Source organism: Pseudoliparis swirei, chromosome 10, assembly GCF_029220125.1.
Source record: "Pseudoliparis swirei isolate HS2019 ecotype Mariana Trench chromosome 10, NWPU_hadal_v1, whole genome shotgun sequence".
Lineage (NCBI taxonomy): Eukaryota > Metazoa > Chordata > Actinopteri > Perciformes > Liparidae > Pseudoliparis > Pseudoliparis swirei.
In genome coordinates, this window is record NC_079397.1 from 4,356,733 (window position 1) to 4,374,175 (window position 17,443).

General features: G+C 41.7%; 1 protein-coding gene and 1 non-coding gene across 2 annotated transcripts; both read right to left on the reverse strand.

Annotated features, from left to right (window-relative positions):
* Positions 1–305: 305 nt before the first annotated feature.
* Positions 306–9,853, reverse strand: ttll1 (tubulin tyrosine ligase-like family, member 1). The gene is made up of 10 exons (XM_056425352.1): positions 9,350–9,853; positions 9,102–9,228; positions 8,313–8,521; positions 7,919–8,099; positions 7,692–7,829; positions 7,337–7,445; positions 6,227–6,370; positions 5,392–5,478; positions 3,405–3,568; positions 306–1,545 (listed from the first exon to the last, which is right to left on the reverse strand). The coding sequence occupies exons 2-10, from the start codon at positions 9,212–9,214 to the stop codon at positions 1,416–1,418; spliced, it is 1,275 nt and encodes a 424-aa protein (XP_056281327.1). The 5' UTR covers positions 9,215–9,228; positions 9,350–9,853; the 3' UTR covers positions 306–1,415.
* On the reverse strand, positions 2,734–2,820 carry trnay-gua (transfer RNA tyrosine (anticodon GUA)). Its single transcript is given in 2 exon segments — positions 2,734–2,769; positions 2,784–2,820. It is a non-coding gene; the product is annotated as a tRNA-Tyr (tRNA).
* Positions 9,854–17,443: the final 7,590 nt, after the last annotated feature.

The following is a 17,443-nucleotide window of genomic DNA, read 5'->3' on the forward strand; positions in this document are numbered from 1 at the left end:
AATCTATGGCAACAGAGTTCTTAAATTCACAAGTTATTTATGTCACAGCTAATATAAAAGTTAAATAATAATGTAACTGAGGAGCATGTTAAGCTGTAAACTAAAGTGATGCCACGAGATATCTTTACAAATTACGAATTTTAGAAATGGATTTAAAATGGTCCCCCTGCACTGCAAAATATAGTCTCTTTAGTCGTGCAGAAGCTGTGAACTATTTATGTAATCTTAATAGAGATAAAATGTTACATACATATACATATATGTATACAAGCTCACCGAAATCACAAACACACATTTAAGCACTCTAAAATGAAAAAAGTTTATTGTCAAGGCAGCACCAATATGGACATTTTATTAAAAGGCAGACACAAACTAGAAGGAAGCAATGCACTTCTCAAAAAGAGAGATATCTCAATACTGCAAAGTTATGTCCACAACAAAAGCTGCACAGTTTATAACCACAATAAAGAAGCGAAAACTAGCGGTGGGCTTTGTTTTAGGGTAACACCGTATCTCCAAAAGGCTCTCGGAGTTATAACGCTGCATGTATCTGGTGAAACCTTGTAACTGTTAAAAAAAATACTAGAAAATAAACTATACTGCAAAAAAAAAGTGAAATACCGACGGCCTCCCTCAGTCTGTTAACTCATCATCGCTGAATCAATATTCCCAACACACACGTTAGTATTTCGGATTTTTCAATGTGCAACAATTTTTTTTTTTATTCAAGCAAAAATAAAGTAATGATGTTCAGCACTGCATATGCATATAGATAATAAACCTATAAAAAACGTATTAAATTGTATTTTGCGTTCTTATACACGTTTAGTGTCGACTCTGGCTATCATTCTATTATATCTTTATATACCCTTTACATTAGACACATGTCTTGTTCCTCTATATTCTTTATACGAACCACTTCCTCTCACACGACTCAGTAATCATGCATCGCTCAGGTTGTTGTCGTCCTTCTCTTGTACACAACATACGACTTTCTTTTATATTTGTGTACTTGTCATTTTTCGGTCTCCAATGACGGGGATCTTCCTCTCCCGAGGCGTCATCCATGTTTTCCCTCTGCCGTGGAGGACGTTTTTCCTTCTCTTCATAGGGAACTGCTGTAGCTGCCGAGTTATTGACCCCCGCCGCGTCGCGTCGACATGTTCGGTTACTCATTCATACGGACGGCGAAACAAACTGCGGCCTTTAAACTCTCCGTTGTTGATCTTCCTCCCCTCCCGGCAGCAGAGGCGTCGCCCCCTGTGGACTCACTCGGTGAAATGTGGAGACGGGGGAAGCGGTCCTCCGCTCAAGAGCTGGGACAAATACATAAAAAGTCTGGGGCCTATTTTGTTGAGTTTTTATTCTCCCCCTGTTGGAACCCGTCGTCACCGCGTACAGTCAGCCGTGTCGCCTCACTTCCAGGTGGCGGCGGCGGGTCGAACGCCCGCGCTCCCCTTGGTGCCCTTTGACCCCAGGGACTGACCCGAGCGGCTCCGGAGGTCACGCTCGGCGTTCTCGCTCTGCGCCTGCTCCTCGTCGTACCTGGTGGAGAGGAGGAGGAGGAGGAGGAGGGACGATGCGGTGAGGAAATATATGCGTGTGAGGGGTCTCCTGACGCGCCTCCACAGGGGACTCTGGATTATGTAAACACGGAGCTTTACTCAAACAAAAGCCCGTCACTGAACCAACCAACGCAGTCTCACCCCTTCGATAGCTCAGTTGGTAGAGCGGAGGACTGTAGAGGGCACGTGAGATATCCTTAAGTCGCTGGTTCAAATCCGGCTCGAAGGACTTTTAAGAGTTCATCACTCTTCCCACTCAATATGGTGTGAATACTAAGTCACAAACGATTTGGTAATCCGTTAATGTTCTCACAACAGTGGAGACAGTGTGTGCTTTAGCAGCACCTTGTTTACACAGTGTTCCTCATTCAATCAGGAACATCTGTGCCCAAAATAACAAAGCAGTACAATTGTACCGGAGAGAGCATGTGATTAAATGTTATTTATTTAAAACTGGATTCAAATTCAAACCCGAGACCTAAAGTTTGCCCGCGTTAAGAACTAAATCTGCTCCTCCGCCTCGAGGCCAAATGCAACCTGGGAGTTAAACGCATTCCTGTTGAGACTCGACAAATAACAGCAGATTGTTAACTTCTGTGTGATTTTTAAAAAGCCACTTCCTTCGAGCCAGATTTGAACCAGCGACCTAAGGATCTCTGTTGTAACCACTACAGTCCTCTGCTCTACCAACTGAGCTATCAAAGGGAAGCTGAGTGTTGCTCAAGAGAAACTGAAGGGATTTATTTCTAATATAGTTGGTGAATGTTATGAGGTGGTAAATATAAATAAATAAACTCTATTAGACTTTTTGGCCTTTGTTTGTTGCGTCAAAGCAATTTAATAAGGTAACAATCCTCTCCATGATGGCAGGTGAGTGTGATCCATCGGGAGCGGAACCCATGTGAAACCTCACGGATTTGTGAGGTTTTTCTTTTTCCTTGTAATTCTTCTTTTTTTTCTCAAATTAAAAAAAACATTTTTTATCGAATATTACCCGTTCTCCAACTCCATGATCTTTAAAAAAGTAAAAACTTCTTACCACACTTTATGAAGATGCCTAAATCTGAGTCACTCACTGTGCTTCCACAGAGCATCCATCACAATCCTCATGAACTTGTTTCAGATTATAGGACAGAATTATTCCACAACACACGGTTAAAAAGCCACTTCCTTCGAGCCGGATTTGAACCAGCGACCTAAGGATCTCTGTCGTAACCACTACAGTCCTCCGCTCTACCAACTGAGCTATCGAAGGGAAGATCAGTGTTGCTCAAGAGAAGCCAAACTGGTTTCTTTCTAATATCGATAGTGAATGTTATGAGGTAGTAAATATAAATAAATAAACTCGATTAGACTTTTTGGCCTTCAGAGTGAACTCACAATCCTCAGTTGTCTCAAATACCTACCGACCTCTACAGTAAAACAATGTCACGTGAACTTTTCTTGCATGAAAGCAACAATCCTCTCCATGATTTCCTTGTAAATTTCCCACTTTCAGGGAACATCAAAAAAAATCTCACAAATATATATATTTTTCTCAGAATATTACCCTTTCCCCAACTCCACAATCTTTTTTACATTTTTTTTTACTTTCAATAGCCATTTGACAGTATAACTACACTTTATATATACGTTAGAGTAAAAACACTTCACTCACTCTCCTTCCACCGTGGAAGAGGCCAGTGCCTCACAAACCTCATCAGTGGAATATGAACTTGTTTCAAATGCTATAAAACATTATTATACCACGCCTTCCAGCCAGATTTGAACCTGCGACCTCAGGATATCTCGTGTTTACACTGAGTTTAGAGGGGAGGGAGATATTCTAGCGTCACTCACAGGACTTGATAGTTGCCCAGGGCCTCTCGGGGCGGACTGCGATTCCAGCGGCAGTCGGGGATGTCCCCGTTGGGCGTGATGATGTTGAGGGTGTCGTTGATGAGGTTGTACTTCAGGATGCGGTCGTTGGCCGTGCTGGAGGTCAGCGAGGGTGAGGCGTTGACCTGAGACAAGCAGACACACCTTTACAGCCGAGGAGAGAGCACGAGGGGAGAGATCCTGCAGGTCAGGTGAGCTCATAGACAAACATTCGAAGAGGAAGAATGAGTGAACACACACACACACACACACGATCCCTCGGGTAGAGAAAAGAGTGGAGCTTCTCTCTTTTTGTTTTGCCCGTTCGTGGCGGTCTGCTGCAGCAATGAACAGAGTCAAAGTATTCCTCTTTCTGTATGTGGCACATCATTTAGTCTCAGCCCCTCACGTAGGACCCGAGAATAGATGGCTTCCGTTACCACAAATAGTTCGGGTCTAACCTGGAAACCCGGCGCCGGTGCAGTGAAATATGATACATGACGAGCACGATATTAAAAATGTAAATAAAAGATAAATAACGCGTGTTTTCAGCTGCAATAACCGCACCGACTGGGTTAGAAGACTGTAGCAGCTTCATGGCCACTACCCGTGGGTTTCCCCCAAAAGCTCCAAGGATAGCCAGATAACACAGACGAGGTTCCGTTGTAAGACATATTTATTCTGTCAGACACACACCGAGCAGACCGCAACACTATGCGTCTGCTCACCTTCCACGCTCCACTCTCAACTGAGCCCTTTTATGAGGGTGGCCTCGGCTGCTGACTGATTGCCAATCACCAGCAGCCGAGGCCAAATGAGAGACAGCTGCCACAGTTCCCCATCACCCGATTTAGGCCGGGGCTCCATCCGGCCTAACCTACTCCCCCCCCCATGAGAGCTTGGGCGGAGGAGGGGGCTCTGGGGTCGACCGGAACGGGGGACGGGGAGCTGAAGCTCGCCGAGACAGGGCACGGGGAGCTGGGACCGGCCGGGATGGAGACGGGGCAGGGGTAGCTGGCGCCGCCGCCGGGGCCCGGGGTCGGCCTTCCACCGACGGCTCCTGGACCTCGGGGATCGGCAGCTCCGACGGCTCCTGGGGCTTGGAGATTGGCAGCTCCGACGGGTCCTGGCCCTCGGGTGTCGGCAGCTCCTGGACCTCGGGGTTCGACAGCTCCGACGGGTCCTGGACCTCGGGGTTCGACAGCTCCGACGGGTCCTGGACCTCGGGGTTCGACAGCTCCGACGGGTCCTGGACCTCGGAGTTCGACGGGTCGTGGGGCTCAGAGGTCGGCAGCTCCGACGGGTCCTGGGAGGCAGTGACTAGCCCCAGCTGCCCGAGGTCGAAGGTCTGCCTCGCAGCCAGGTCCTGGAGGACCTCCAGGAACTGGCGGTTCGCCTTGGCCCGATCCCGCCGCGACACGCACGAACAACTGCTCCCAGCTGGCGAATTGCTCCTCTGGCTTTCCTGGCTCCATCCCTTCCAGGGGCTTTTTCCTTGGGGCCCCCACTTTGGGCTCCAGTGTGACAAGTGCGTTGCTGTCACTAGTAGGTTCCCACCCCCCCCAAAGCACCAATAAGCAACAAGCAGTCAGAGGGATATTCGGTAATATTGTTTATTCCGACAGCAGACTGTGTCTCTGCTCTCCACGCTCCCCCTCTCTCCTGGACTGATTACCAATCTGTTTATCAATCAGTCCAGCTGATGACAATCAGACACCGTTCCCTGAACCACACCCCCGCTCCACCCACTCTGCAGCCGAGCCTTAACACCCCCCCGCTGCCACAAAGACACACCCTGGGCACACATTTGAATACCAACACCGAGAGGCACACGTCCAAACACAAGACGCGTAAAGATCCACCTGGAGGGCATTTAAAAGAGTCAACGCGTGAGCACGTTGAGCGTCTTCAGGCACGTATTTAAATCCACTTCAAGAGAGTTGTAGGCTCCTCCCATCACATGACTCACCTCAATAAGCCACGGCTTGAGCTTGTCATCGATGATGATGTCATAGCCGTAACACTCAAAACAGTGCTTGTCATTGTTCATCACGGGCTGGGGGAGAGAAGCACAGACAGGACGGCATTAGGGAGAGGATTGACCCACAGGGTTGGTCATGATGACATGTTGGGGATTTTTATTGTTTATTTCCTACCAGGAGAGAATGATTCAGCAGGAAAAAGGGGTGCAAGCGAGTAAAAATACACAAAAGTAACCTGTGAGTGGAGGCCAGAGAGGAGGGAGTGAGTCATTTAGTGAGAAAAGAAAGAAGGAAAATGTGCCTGAAGCCGAGTGCGTTTGAAACTAAAATAAATGCCCACGTGGAGGTGTTTTTTTGTATACACGTGTGTGTTTTTAAAAGTGAGAGTCTGCTCAAAGACTCCCAACAGGAACCGAGTAACAACACGATGAGTCTGCTACACGTGTGGCGCCCTGTGGGTTTTGAACCCTCGGCCACGTGTGGGTTCACACACTATTAAACGACTCTTGTTAGATTTACTTTGTTGTTCAAATAACCATCGTTCAGCCTCTCTCTTTGCACATCGGAGTGAATCCACTACCCTCCTAAGTTCCTCCCTTTCCTCCTACTTCCTTGTTTCAGGTGCTATCGGACATGTTACACAACATAGTTGTCGTCTTGGAGACGCACTTGAACCTGCAATCTCAGGACTCCCGCTACAGGCACTTAAGTGTATTGTTAGGCTCATAATTAGGATACGCTGTCTAACATGCTTGTAATTCTGCGATGTCAGTCGAGTAACTGTCGCTATATTTTTGGAAAGAGGTAATTCTGTGTGCTTACGGCCACGGCCTTCAGCGACTGCACCACGATCCAGTGGATCTGGTCAAACAGGCGGCTGGTCACCTCCATCCCTCGGGTGCTCTCCAGGTACAAGCGGAGGTTACTCACCGTCCACTTGCCTCCGTGGACGTGGTTGTAGTCATCCTGCGTTGGAATAGAACAAGTTCTATATCATTATTTTCCTGCTTTAACATTTTTATTTTTGTGTTTCCTTATTCTTCTTGGCCAGATGCATGGTTAATTTTTACTTTATTTTTATGTTTTATTATTATTATGCATTCTTACTTCGGAAGGTTGTATTTCTGTAAAAATATTAAGTATAAATAAAATAAAAAATAACACGGTCTATATAATTATTTATTTTCCCGCTTATACATTTTTTTTTGTGTTTCCCTGGCATCTGACCCTTATCGGCCAGATGCATGGTTAATCTTGACTTTATTTTTATTTATTTTGATGTTTTATTATTATTATTATGCATTCTTACTTTTGAAGGTTGTATTTCTGTTAAAAAACTAAATAAATAAAATAAAAAAGAACAAGGTCTATATAATTATTTTCCTGCTTTAAAAATGTTGTTTTTGTGTTTCCATATGTCCCTTCTTGGCCAGATGCATGGCTCATTTTTACTTTATTTTTATGTTTTATTACTATTATGCATTCTTACTTTTGAAGGTTATATTTCTGTAAAAATGCCTAAATAAAATATCAAGTATAAATTTAAAAAAAGAACAAGGTCTAACTAACATTTTTGGGAGAGTTTGTTGCAAGATCAGCTTTTTATTATTATTTTAATAGTTCAAACTTATATGCCGTTTTTCTAAATACACAAAGACGCTTACATTTTACTCGGCAGAAGACGGGAAAACAACTGAGTGATTTCTTCTGGGGCTTAAAAAAAAATCTGAATTCACTAAATTTTTTACAAATGGCGGGCAGGAGAGTAAAGACCATTTAGGGAAAGTCTAATGACCATTAAGTTGCATTATGGGAAATATAGGGTCAAGAGTTTTTTGGTATATTGAATGAAATAAATAAAAATAAAGGATATTGCTTCCCATCAGTGCAGAAGACCATCTTAAAAGATGACGTCATACTTGGCTCACTCACCCCGTGCCTCTGGATGGCCACATTGGTGAGGTGGACAAACATGTTGTCCAGCTCGCTGGTGCTGGGCGTGTACTTGACCGTGCAGAACCTGCAGAAGCCGAGTTTGTACCTGAGGATTTAAAAACCACAGGCGAAACATAGTGGAGAAAAAAGAAAAAAACATTCCGGTTTACTTTCACATTTTACAACGAGAAGCTTCACACAAATGCCAATTAATTTCTCTTTTCAGGCTAAATCAATAAAATAAGTCCAGACACTGAAGCGAGTTCAATGCATGGATGCATTTCAAAGTAAGTAAAAAGTTCCTCGGTGAATCGATGACGACTAATGTGCGGTGTGGTGAACCGGGCCTCACATGTAGCACTTCAGAGGCCGGTACGTGGTCACCAGGACGTAGAGCCGCAGGTCGAACTTCTTCCCCCCGATCAGCAGCGGGTTGTCGATGTACAGCGAGATGACGTAGGCCTCCTTGCCGCTGGCCGCCGCCACGAACCTGAGGGCGAGAATCACACGCACCGTCATCGTCATCATCGCCGTTTGGGCGTTTACCTGCACCGCCGTGTGGAGAGGGAGGAGCCTCACGTGGAGGTGCGGCTGTCCCTGGACCACTTCTTGATCTGGGACAGCTTGTTGATGAGGAAGATGCCTTTGCCCTGGGCCTTGCCGCAGGGCTTCATGATCCAGGTGCTGGATGGGTTCTTGCGGTACTCCTCCACGAAGAGGTTGTAGTCGGCGGGCAGCATGAAGGTCACGGGCACGAAGTCTGCACCGACACGGGGAACACAACCAACGTTCATGGATGGATGTTCATGGATGGATGTTCTCCATCCATCCCAAAACATACAGATGATACCAAGACCACTATTTCATTTTCAACTCAAATGGATGGATTGATGGATGGATGAATGAATGGATGGATGGATTGATTTGTGTGTATTTCCTGCCCATCGTCCCTGGGGGGGGGGGGGGGACCAACCTAAATAGTTGTATTTCCCGTTGTCGTCCTTCTCCGCCAGCGGGCTGCCTTCCTTCTCCAGGTCCTTGCGGTAGCGCTTGATGTTCTTGACCAGCAGGTCCTTGCGGGTCAGCTCGTAGTGGTTGGGGAAGTGGTTGACCATCTGGTCATCCGACAGGCGGTAGCCGGTGTCCACGCTGAACACGGTCCTGATGGTCTGGATGCTCATCCTGCACGCGGGAAACAAACACACCTCTGATCTGAGGACGAACATGTGCGCATGTGTACTCGTATTGTACCAGAGTATTTCCATTTGACTTCATACTTCTATTCATTTGACCGCTTTAGTCACCGGTTACGTTTTATAATCATATTTTGCCGACAAAACTCATGAAAAGACTATAAAATAAAATGCATATTAAAAGATGAAACCAGTGGTTTCCAATCTTTTTATGACGTTTGAGATGTGAGGAGGATGCTGTGATTTAGACGAGACCCAAAGAATTAAAGTTATCTAAAGAAGAAAGACTATCGAAACGTATGGAAAATAATATTTAGGTAGTTCTTCCTTCTTGGTTCCTTCATCGAGGATTTAACTTGTGATGATGGGCCCCCTAACCCTAAAGGACCTGATTTTGAAGCAGGATTTTAAATAAAAGAACCTTCACACGTGAAATTTCTGGTACTTTTTTTTCCATAAGCAAAGGACACCGTAGCCTATACTCTTTACTCCATGCACACTCTGCACGCATCATGCTGCAGAGTGTGCATGGAGTAAAGAGTCACGCGGGATGAGGAGGGGCATCTCACCAGTAGAAATTCCAGTCGTCGTTCTCCGTGACTTGAAGCCATTCCCTCTTCTCGAAGTTGTTGATGAGCACTGATTTCTCAATGTCCGTCACCCACTTCACCTTCCCGGCCATGATGCCAGCTCCCACTGGGGCGGGGCACACAACACAGAGAAAACAGGCCAGATGTGAAGGGGGATTCAAGATGAGCACGGTGCACGTGCACATGCATGCACATCTGCAGCCTTGCACCAGAGCCGGTTGCCCTACCTGCGGATGAATGTCAGGGAAACAGCCAGTCATCGGCACCGGCTAGCCGGGTGGGAGGGCTGGCTCTGTTAGCGGGCTGCTGCTGCAGAGGCGGCCGGGCGGACATCACCCGGTCCGGGGACGCGATCTCACCACAACCGGGACGCGCAACGGCGACATGTCGTCGGCATCGTTTGAGTTCGCGTCAATAAAAATAATAATAAGTGCTATGTATTGATCCCCGGCGCCGTAAAGCTGCACGCAGTGACGAGACGCCCACCGCGAGGAGAACTACTCTTCACAATAAAAGTCGGGCAGACGTTGGGACGTGGTGACGTGCACGACTTTCATTTGCACTTTTTTTCTACTTCTTGAAGCAAGAAGAGGTCCACGAAGCGTTCAGCGACGTCGGGTTGGGCTTGGTCCTTCCGGAAGAATTACCTGGCAACGGAGGACGCAGTGATGTCATCGCACGACGTCGGTGCGACCGCGTACCAGCAGGGGGCGGTGTTGAGTTGGCCAGTATTAAAGCACAATGCACACATTAATGAAGATTTATTTATACATATTTATTTATATATACAAATATATATACAGATATTTATGTATACATATGAATATATATATATATTCTTGTTTTATTTATATATATAAATATATATATATATATACATATATTCGTATATATATAAATACATATTTAGATATAAATATAGATATAAATGTCTATATGTAAATCTATATTTATTTATACATATATACATATATTTATACGAATATATATATATTCATCTTTTCTATATATATATATATATATATTCGTATGTATAGAAATATTTAGATATAAATATACAAATATGTATATCAAGATTTATATACATATATACGAATATATATATATATATATATATTTATATTTATAGATATATTTATGTTCTTGATCTTTAAATGTACCTTGCAAAGACAGAAAATAAACATTCAGAAATGTTAAGGTATTTGCTGAAGCGAAGCTGTGTCTTCTATTCGTTGGTGCTGCTGTCGCCCCTGCTGCTCCCTCCGGGTAGCAGCATGTAAAAGGCGTAGCCAGCCATGTTTGTGGCAGTTACCTGAGAGCAACCGGATTAAAAGGACGCTGCTGTAAGTACAGAAAAAAACTGACCAATATTCATTTTATTACTTGAACAAAACGTTTCATTTACAATGTTCTATGTATTACAGGGCGGCGTCCACTTTAATCTACACAGAAGGTACGTTTCCTTTTGTTTTTTAAAATTGTGCATACACCTGTTTTACAGTCCGACATAAGCAGAGATATGTTTAATATCCAACACAACACTGTTCCAACATACTACTATATACTTATTTTGTAAATGTTATGAGTCATTTTAGGATTAATTCATATCTTCAGGCTTAATGCGCAATCTATGATCTTCTTAACGACCTTTGTTTGCTTTAGGTGAGCGATGACTTCATCACTTTGTTATGACAATACATATGGCACAATAGGCGACACTCAAAAACTGTCCTCTGAATATATATTTAGAGCTTAAGTTTAAATCAAATTACTACACTTCCCACGTTTAGTGCTATATTATGATTGTGTTTTTGTAATCTAATCAGAAAAAAACCCCAAAACATTAATCCATGTAATTATACACTTCTTATTATTACACGTTATAGGAAGTAAACACATATATAAAGTGCATTAGTACATTATTTGGAGTCAGTGTTGTTGTGTTTTTTCTCGGTGAGGTTGTAAGGGCAGTTTGTTGGATTTGAGTTATGGAAATGGCTCATTTGCATGAAGGCACGAGTGCAGGTCCAACAGGAAGAGGCCTGAGGACAGGTGTGTGTGGGAGCACACCTGACAGTTGGGCAACATAACAAGTCATAAATCCAGTAATAAAGGTAGATTAGTCGCAGTTTCGTGTACACACTAGTTGTCGAACTTTAAACACACTGTTGTTGACATACAGTAGTAAATGGACTTAATCCAACAGGTGATGTCATCTCTTCAAACCTGGGAGAGCCTGTTTCTTGTGTTGTCCTCAGGTAACACAGCCACCACCTATCCTGGTCACATGACCACAGTGTTTACACAGGCCTGTTTGTGAACGTTGGGGAGTCGAGCAGCGATAACGCTTTCCAAAAAACCATGGCGCCGCTATCTCGCCTGCGTGAAGCTCGAGGAACTTTCTCTCTCTCACGTGTCCCCGAGTGAACTATTTGAATAATACCGGTTCATCTCCTCAGAGAACGACATGGTGGAACAAACGAGACGGCCGAGACGCATCGTCTCCCTCCTGGCTGGACCTGGTGAGGTGGGCACCGACGCCCTGCTGGACATGAACCTCAGGTACAACAACAACAACAACAACAACCTACATCTTCAGGCCACGGACCCTGTGGGATCCACTGGAGCAAAAATAAAGCATCCATAAAGCCTTTGGTTTAGGGATGTGTTTTATTCTATATTAAATAATTAATATAATATACACACAAATTACACTGCATGCTGCCATTTTTGTACATTTTTATATTTTATAATAATATTATATAATATAATATTTTATATATTTTTAAATATCATTGAATACTCCTTAAGAATACTTCTAACAGCAGTTGTGTGTGAGAGAGGCCACATTGAGAAATACTGAACAAGAAGTTGCGTGTGTGTGTGTGTGTAGAATAAATGACAGAGCTGCACAGGACTTCGGGCGACAGTTGGCCGTTATTGGAGATCAGCTGGACCGGGAGTGGACCCGCCGACCTCCAAACTGGCTCCCCAACGCTCTCGACATGCTGAGACCCGCTCGGGCTCTGACGAGGACCGTATATCGGTATGAGAATCAGAAAAGGAAAAAAAGAAACCTTTTTTAAAATAATTATGTGGCTGGGTGTTGAGACATTGTGACTTGTTGTTCATCCAGAGACATCCACAGTCAGCTGCGGGGCTTCCAGGGCCTGACTGCTGCGGTGAAGGCCTGGATAGCGAGCACCGGGCCCGGGATGGGCATCCTCAGAGCGGACGCCTGGGCAACCTGGGTAACACTCACAACTTACACGCATTATTAAATAAAAAAATATGCACATATCTGTCCCTCTGTCCTTGTCTGTCTGGCTAACTGTAACTAAACCTAAAAATGTAAATTTAGTTTTACAATATTGTACTATGCAAACTGTGAAAGAATATGAAGGCCATTGGTGGGGTGGGCCTGTGGGTGGGTGTTTCATTACTCATTATTATAATAATTTGTTATTCTGTTTTGCCTTTGTTATTTTTATTTCTTTCTTTTTCCTCTTTTCAATTGTAATCTGATTGAAACACACAAAAAAAGAAAATTCTTATTTGATCACTGTATACCATATTGTGCATTAACAATAAAGTACATTTAAAAAGAAAAAATATGTCATGTTTTTGTCTCAAAAGAATAATTTGTCTTTCTTTCATCTCACAGGCGTCCAGTTTGAAACCAGTACGCTGCCCTGGCTGGAACAGAGCACTGGTGACTGTGGCACTGGTGGCTGCAGTGACCATGCTTGGTGGACTCTGGGTGGAATGGAAAGCCTAAAAAAAATATAACAGACCATAAGCAGGTCTTTTATGCCATTACATTTTTACAAATTAATGGCAATTATTGCCGTTTGTTTCTGCCGTTTACTTTTCTTTTTATACCGTTTGAATGATGTATTGAATTTGACGCTATATGACCGTAAACAGGAGTACAACAAAAATAGAACTGTAAAATTTTGTCATAACATGTGGAAATAGTTTTGATGGGTTTTTACAGTGTTGCCCAAGGAAGCGGCCAGCGTATTGTAGCAGTGACGTGTTGGTTCAGTTGTATTAAATGTCAAGAAGCGTGTTTCCCCATGGCTGGACTGTTGCTGATCTGCAGTCTTTTGTATCCAGATGAGTTTCTTACTGGTTTAAGAGGCCGACGTTTTTATACAAAATATGCAGCCTGGCTTTATAAAAAAAATTAAAAAACATAAAAATAAAAATGAAGGGAGCTGGACTTTTTCAAATTTGAATCTTTTTCTTCAGGCCATGCCAATAAACTTTGAAATGATGACACTTTGCAGTCTCGTTAATTAAAACAAACAAACATTTAATTACATAATAATGACCGTACAAGACCGGAAGAAGCAACCACAGGAGCTCGCCGGTCTAACGGTCACGCACTAAACTGAAATGCACCCCGAGGTCCACGTTCAGTCGTCCTCGTCGGCGGTGACCTCCACGTGCGCGTACGCCATGAACGCCTTGCGGTTGCACTTTCGCAGCGTGGCGCCCAGCTGCTTCCCCGGGCCGACCTCGTAGGTCAGGGGGAACTTCCGGCCCTGCGTCCGCTCGTAGATCTCGTGCAGGGTCTGCTCCCACTTCACGGGCGACACCAGCTGCTTCACCAGCTGCCGGCGCACGTGGCTCTCGTTCATGTAGCGCTTGCCGTCCACGTTGGAGTACACGTTGATCTCGGGCCGGCGCACCTGGACGGGGAGAGAACCCGTTAGACGGCGGGCAGTGGAGAAGGCGAGCAGTGGCGGCCAGAAGAAAATGGCTATTTGTATAGGTTTATGAATATTTATTTTACGCGAGCTGTGGAGATATTGAAAGGGGGGGCAGTGGGCATGATTTAAAAAATATATATAATCTGAAATGGTAAGTTAAAATGATAAAATGGAAGGAAAAAAAGAAAAAAATTCTACGATTATTTGATTATCGAGGTCGTGGCTTTCTTTTAAATGCAAGCTCAAACTTATCTTAGTATAGTTTTTATTCTGTTTTCCTAGTTTTAAATGGTTAACACTTAGTTTTTATGTGAAGCACTTTGGAACATTAAAGATATAATAATTATTAAAAACACACAATTTGTATTAATTCATTAACAGATTAATTAAATTGATTCATTTGGGCAGCTGTATCTCATTTTAAATAATATGTTCCAACCTCCACTGAGTTATTCACAATAACGTGGCGGTTCGGTTCAAAGAGTCGTTTAAAAGGGTCAGGAGCAGTCTCCTGATTATAATCAAAACTTACATGGCACTGACTTTGGACTTTTGATGAAAAAGAACATATAACAACCTGACTGAATGAGAACCTAATGATTTAATGAATTCAATTTGGAACGAACTGATAGAGAACCATATATTATATTATATACATAAACTTACATTATATTGAAAGACCTAATATAAACTATAATAATAATAATTAATATATTTGACAAATTAATAACTAAATAATATATATAATAATATAATATATATAATATATATATATAATATATATATATATAATAAAATATAATAATAATATAATAAAATTAATATATATATTAAATAATATAAAAAAATAATAAAATATATTTATATAATAATAAATATATATATAAAGAAATAAATATATATATAAAGAATATAAATATATATATATAATATAAATTATAATATATAATTATTAAATTAAAATATAATATATATAATATAATAATTATATAATAAAATAATAAATAATATATATATATAAATAAATATATAATAAATATATATAATTAATATATAATAATATGAGTATATATAAGAATATTAACTAAATGAGTTATATAATAATATATTAAATATATATTACTAAGGATTACGAAGTTATCTACTAAGTAAACTGCACACGCACTGTAACTTCAATGACCGGTTTACGACAACGGAAGCTTAAGGAAGCCGATTCTACATACAGCGAAGCATTCACTACATGACAATCACGGTACGGAAGGTAGTTAACCTGAGCTCATTGACTCACAGCGTAATCATTTGGATTATACGCCACCATACACGATTCGACGTTAATGTACATGACTTTAAAGTTATATTCTACCACTATCATAGCCCTTAAACAACGTACAACCATTAGACTTCGAAGTTAATAGCGCATTAAAAATTCTATCCACAGACTCAACTCATTTTGAAGTTCGAATTACTCTGAGTTCGACAACGTGGTAAAAAATACTTTGGAGCAAGTTTCCAGTTACCCGTTTTGCTTCTCTCGGCTAGAACCCGCTAACCATCGAGTCAATCGTAACGTTCGTCGTCTTAATAAACCATAGAAAGCGATTACTACATCGTCAGTATGTCATTAAACCTGACGTAATACTTGGAAAATAACGCACATAAGTGATTAATTTTTAAATATATTACTTAGCATATTTGATACATATAATTATGCATATAATGCATAGCTGATTATGTCGCTGATTATTAAATAAATTAGAATTAATTAGACCATTTTGTATGCTACTTTAATAATGTATAGTAACGACATAATTGAATATGATGACTATCGAGACTATTCTTTATATTTACCATGAATAATATTCTAAGTTAGTATCAATAGTACATTTACTAAGCGATATGAGCCTAAACGTTCAAGTAGGCAATAAACTTAATTATAATTTTGCTTCAAATCTACCGTTCAATCACATTTATCTCATACCGACTTTCTTCTAATACACTCTCTATGCAACTTATTATGTGCTTCAATCAGCATACCACTTAAAATTAGGTGGCTTTAACTTAGCTGGATTCTTGAGCAATACTATGATTGAGCACTTTATTATACGTCCGCCTAAGTCATTGATGTATAATTAAAGTTATCCAGTTATTTCATATTTGCCAATTAATTCATATTAATTAAATTGCAATCACATTAACACTAATTAAAATAATAAATAATCTAACAATTTCTTGCAACAATTTAGTATCTTAAAATTACATAAAATGTTATAAAAAGTGCAATATAATCTTTAGAATTTAATAGTTAACTAATTATCAACTAATGAAAACTTACATTACACATTAATGAATATGTCAAGCAACCAATTATCACTACACACAATATAGCTCTCTAAAGAAAATTATTGCAAGATGTCACCAAAGGACATTTATTAACAAAGCACAAACTAGAAGGGATGACTGTTAAAAGATATCCAAAACTGAAGTTTAAAAGCTGCAATTATAAATTAAAGTACAAAACTAACGTGGTTTTTGGGACTCAAAAGCCGATAACGAGGCTGAGTCTAAAATCCTGAATTTTCACAAAAAACATGCGTTAACATATTTAAGCAAATAGCTATGATGTCAAAAAGTTATATTCCTATTCTATCAATTGAACTATTTCCATTACCGCTATAATTATAAATAATAATGAAACATCTTGCTAATTATATTACAAACTCAGTAACTGAAGTTGCATCTTCATTTGTCAAATCTAGTTATTTTAATTTGATTTCTTTTAATGACACATTTAGTTACTCATGATATCATTTCCTCGATTAGCATATCTTTATAATAGATCTCTGTCCATAATTTTATTTCGCTTTCCACTCGGACTATTATGACTCTCAGGATGCATTTTCTTCCTTTATTTCCTTCATAGACTGCCTATCTCGTGAATTGACAATCTCCCGCGATCTTACTAGCCCTTTCTCTAACGAGAATTCATGCTCGCCGGCTTGTAGTCTGCGTTATTGCCCTCGTGACGGCGCTGCTTACTCGGACTGGATTGAGACAAACGTGTCTCCCTCCAAACGACCAAGTTTGAAAGGACGCTGTTTGTAGGTTTCCTGCGGTTACACGGGTCGCGCTGTCGTACTACGGGCATAACTGTACCACCTTGTGCCTTATAGTTAACACTCCTGTGAGCGTGATCTCCTACTCGCCTCTCCGCAGAGGAGGAGAGGAACGCCCCGCTATGGTGTAAACGGTGACGAGGGTTCCGTCAGCCTCACAGACTGATGAACGGTTTATGAGCAACATGAGGTTGATTCAAGCTAAATTAAGGGCTTGAAGTTCTAGCGCTAAGCTCGATAGACTGTGACTCAACACTCCTAAAACGTAATCAGTCCCATTGGTCCGTAGTACAGACTGTGAGCGTCGAGGCACTTACATTCTTGATTACCTCTGTGCCGTTACACATGAGACGATGTTGAAGAGCAAGTTCCATCATACTGTAGAAACATTTTCTCAGACCGTTGGTATGATTAAATGTTGTCAGCCTCACTTTAAAAAAACCTGTTAACTTGTCTTTTAGGATTGTCTGTGATTAAATCATGCTCTGCC

Coding starts and splice junctions, on each gene's coding strand:
- ttll1 (XM_056425352.1), bottom strand. CDS start 9,214: ATGGCCGGGAAGGTGAAGTGGGTGACGGACATTGAGAAATCAGTGCTC. Junction 6,371..7,336: donor TGGCCATCCAGAGGCACGGG/GTGAGTGAGCCA, acceptor ATTCCAACGCAG/GATGACTACAACCACGTCCA. Junction 3,569..5,391: donor TCAAGCCGTGGCTTATTGAG/GTGAGTCATGTG, acceptor TGCTTGTCTCAG/GTCAACGCCTCACCCTCGCT.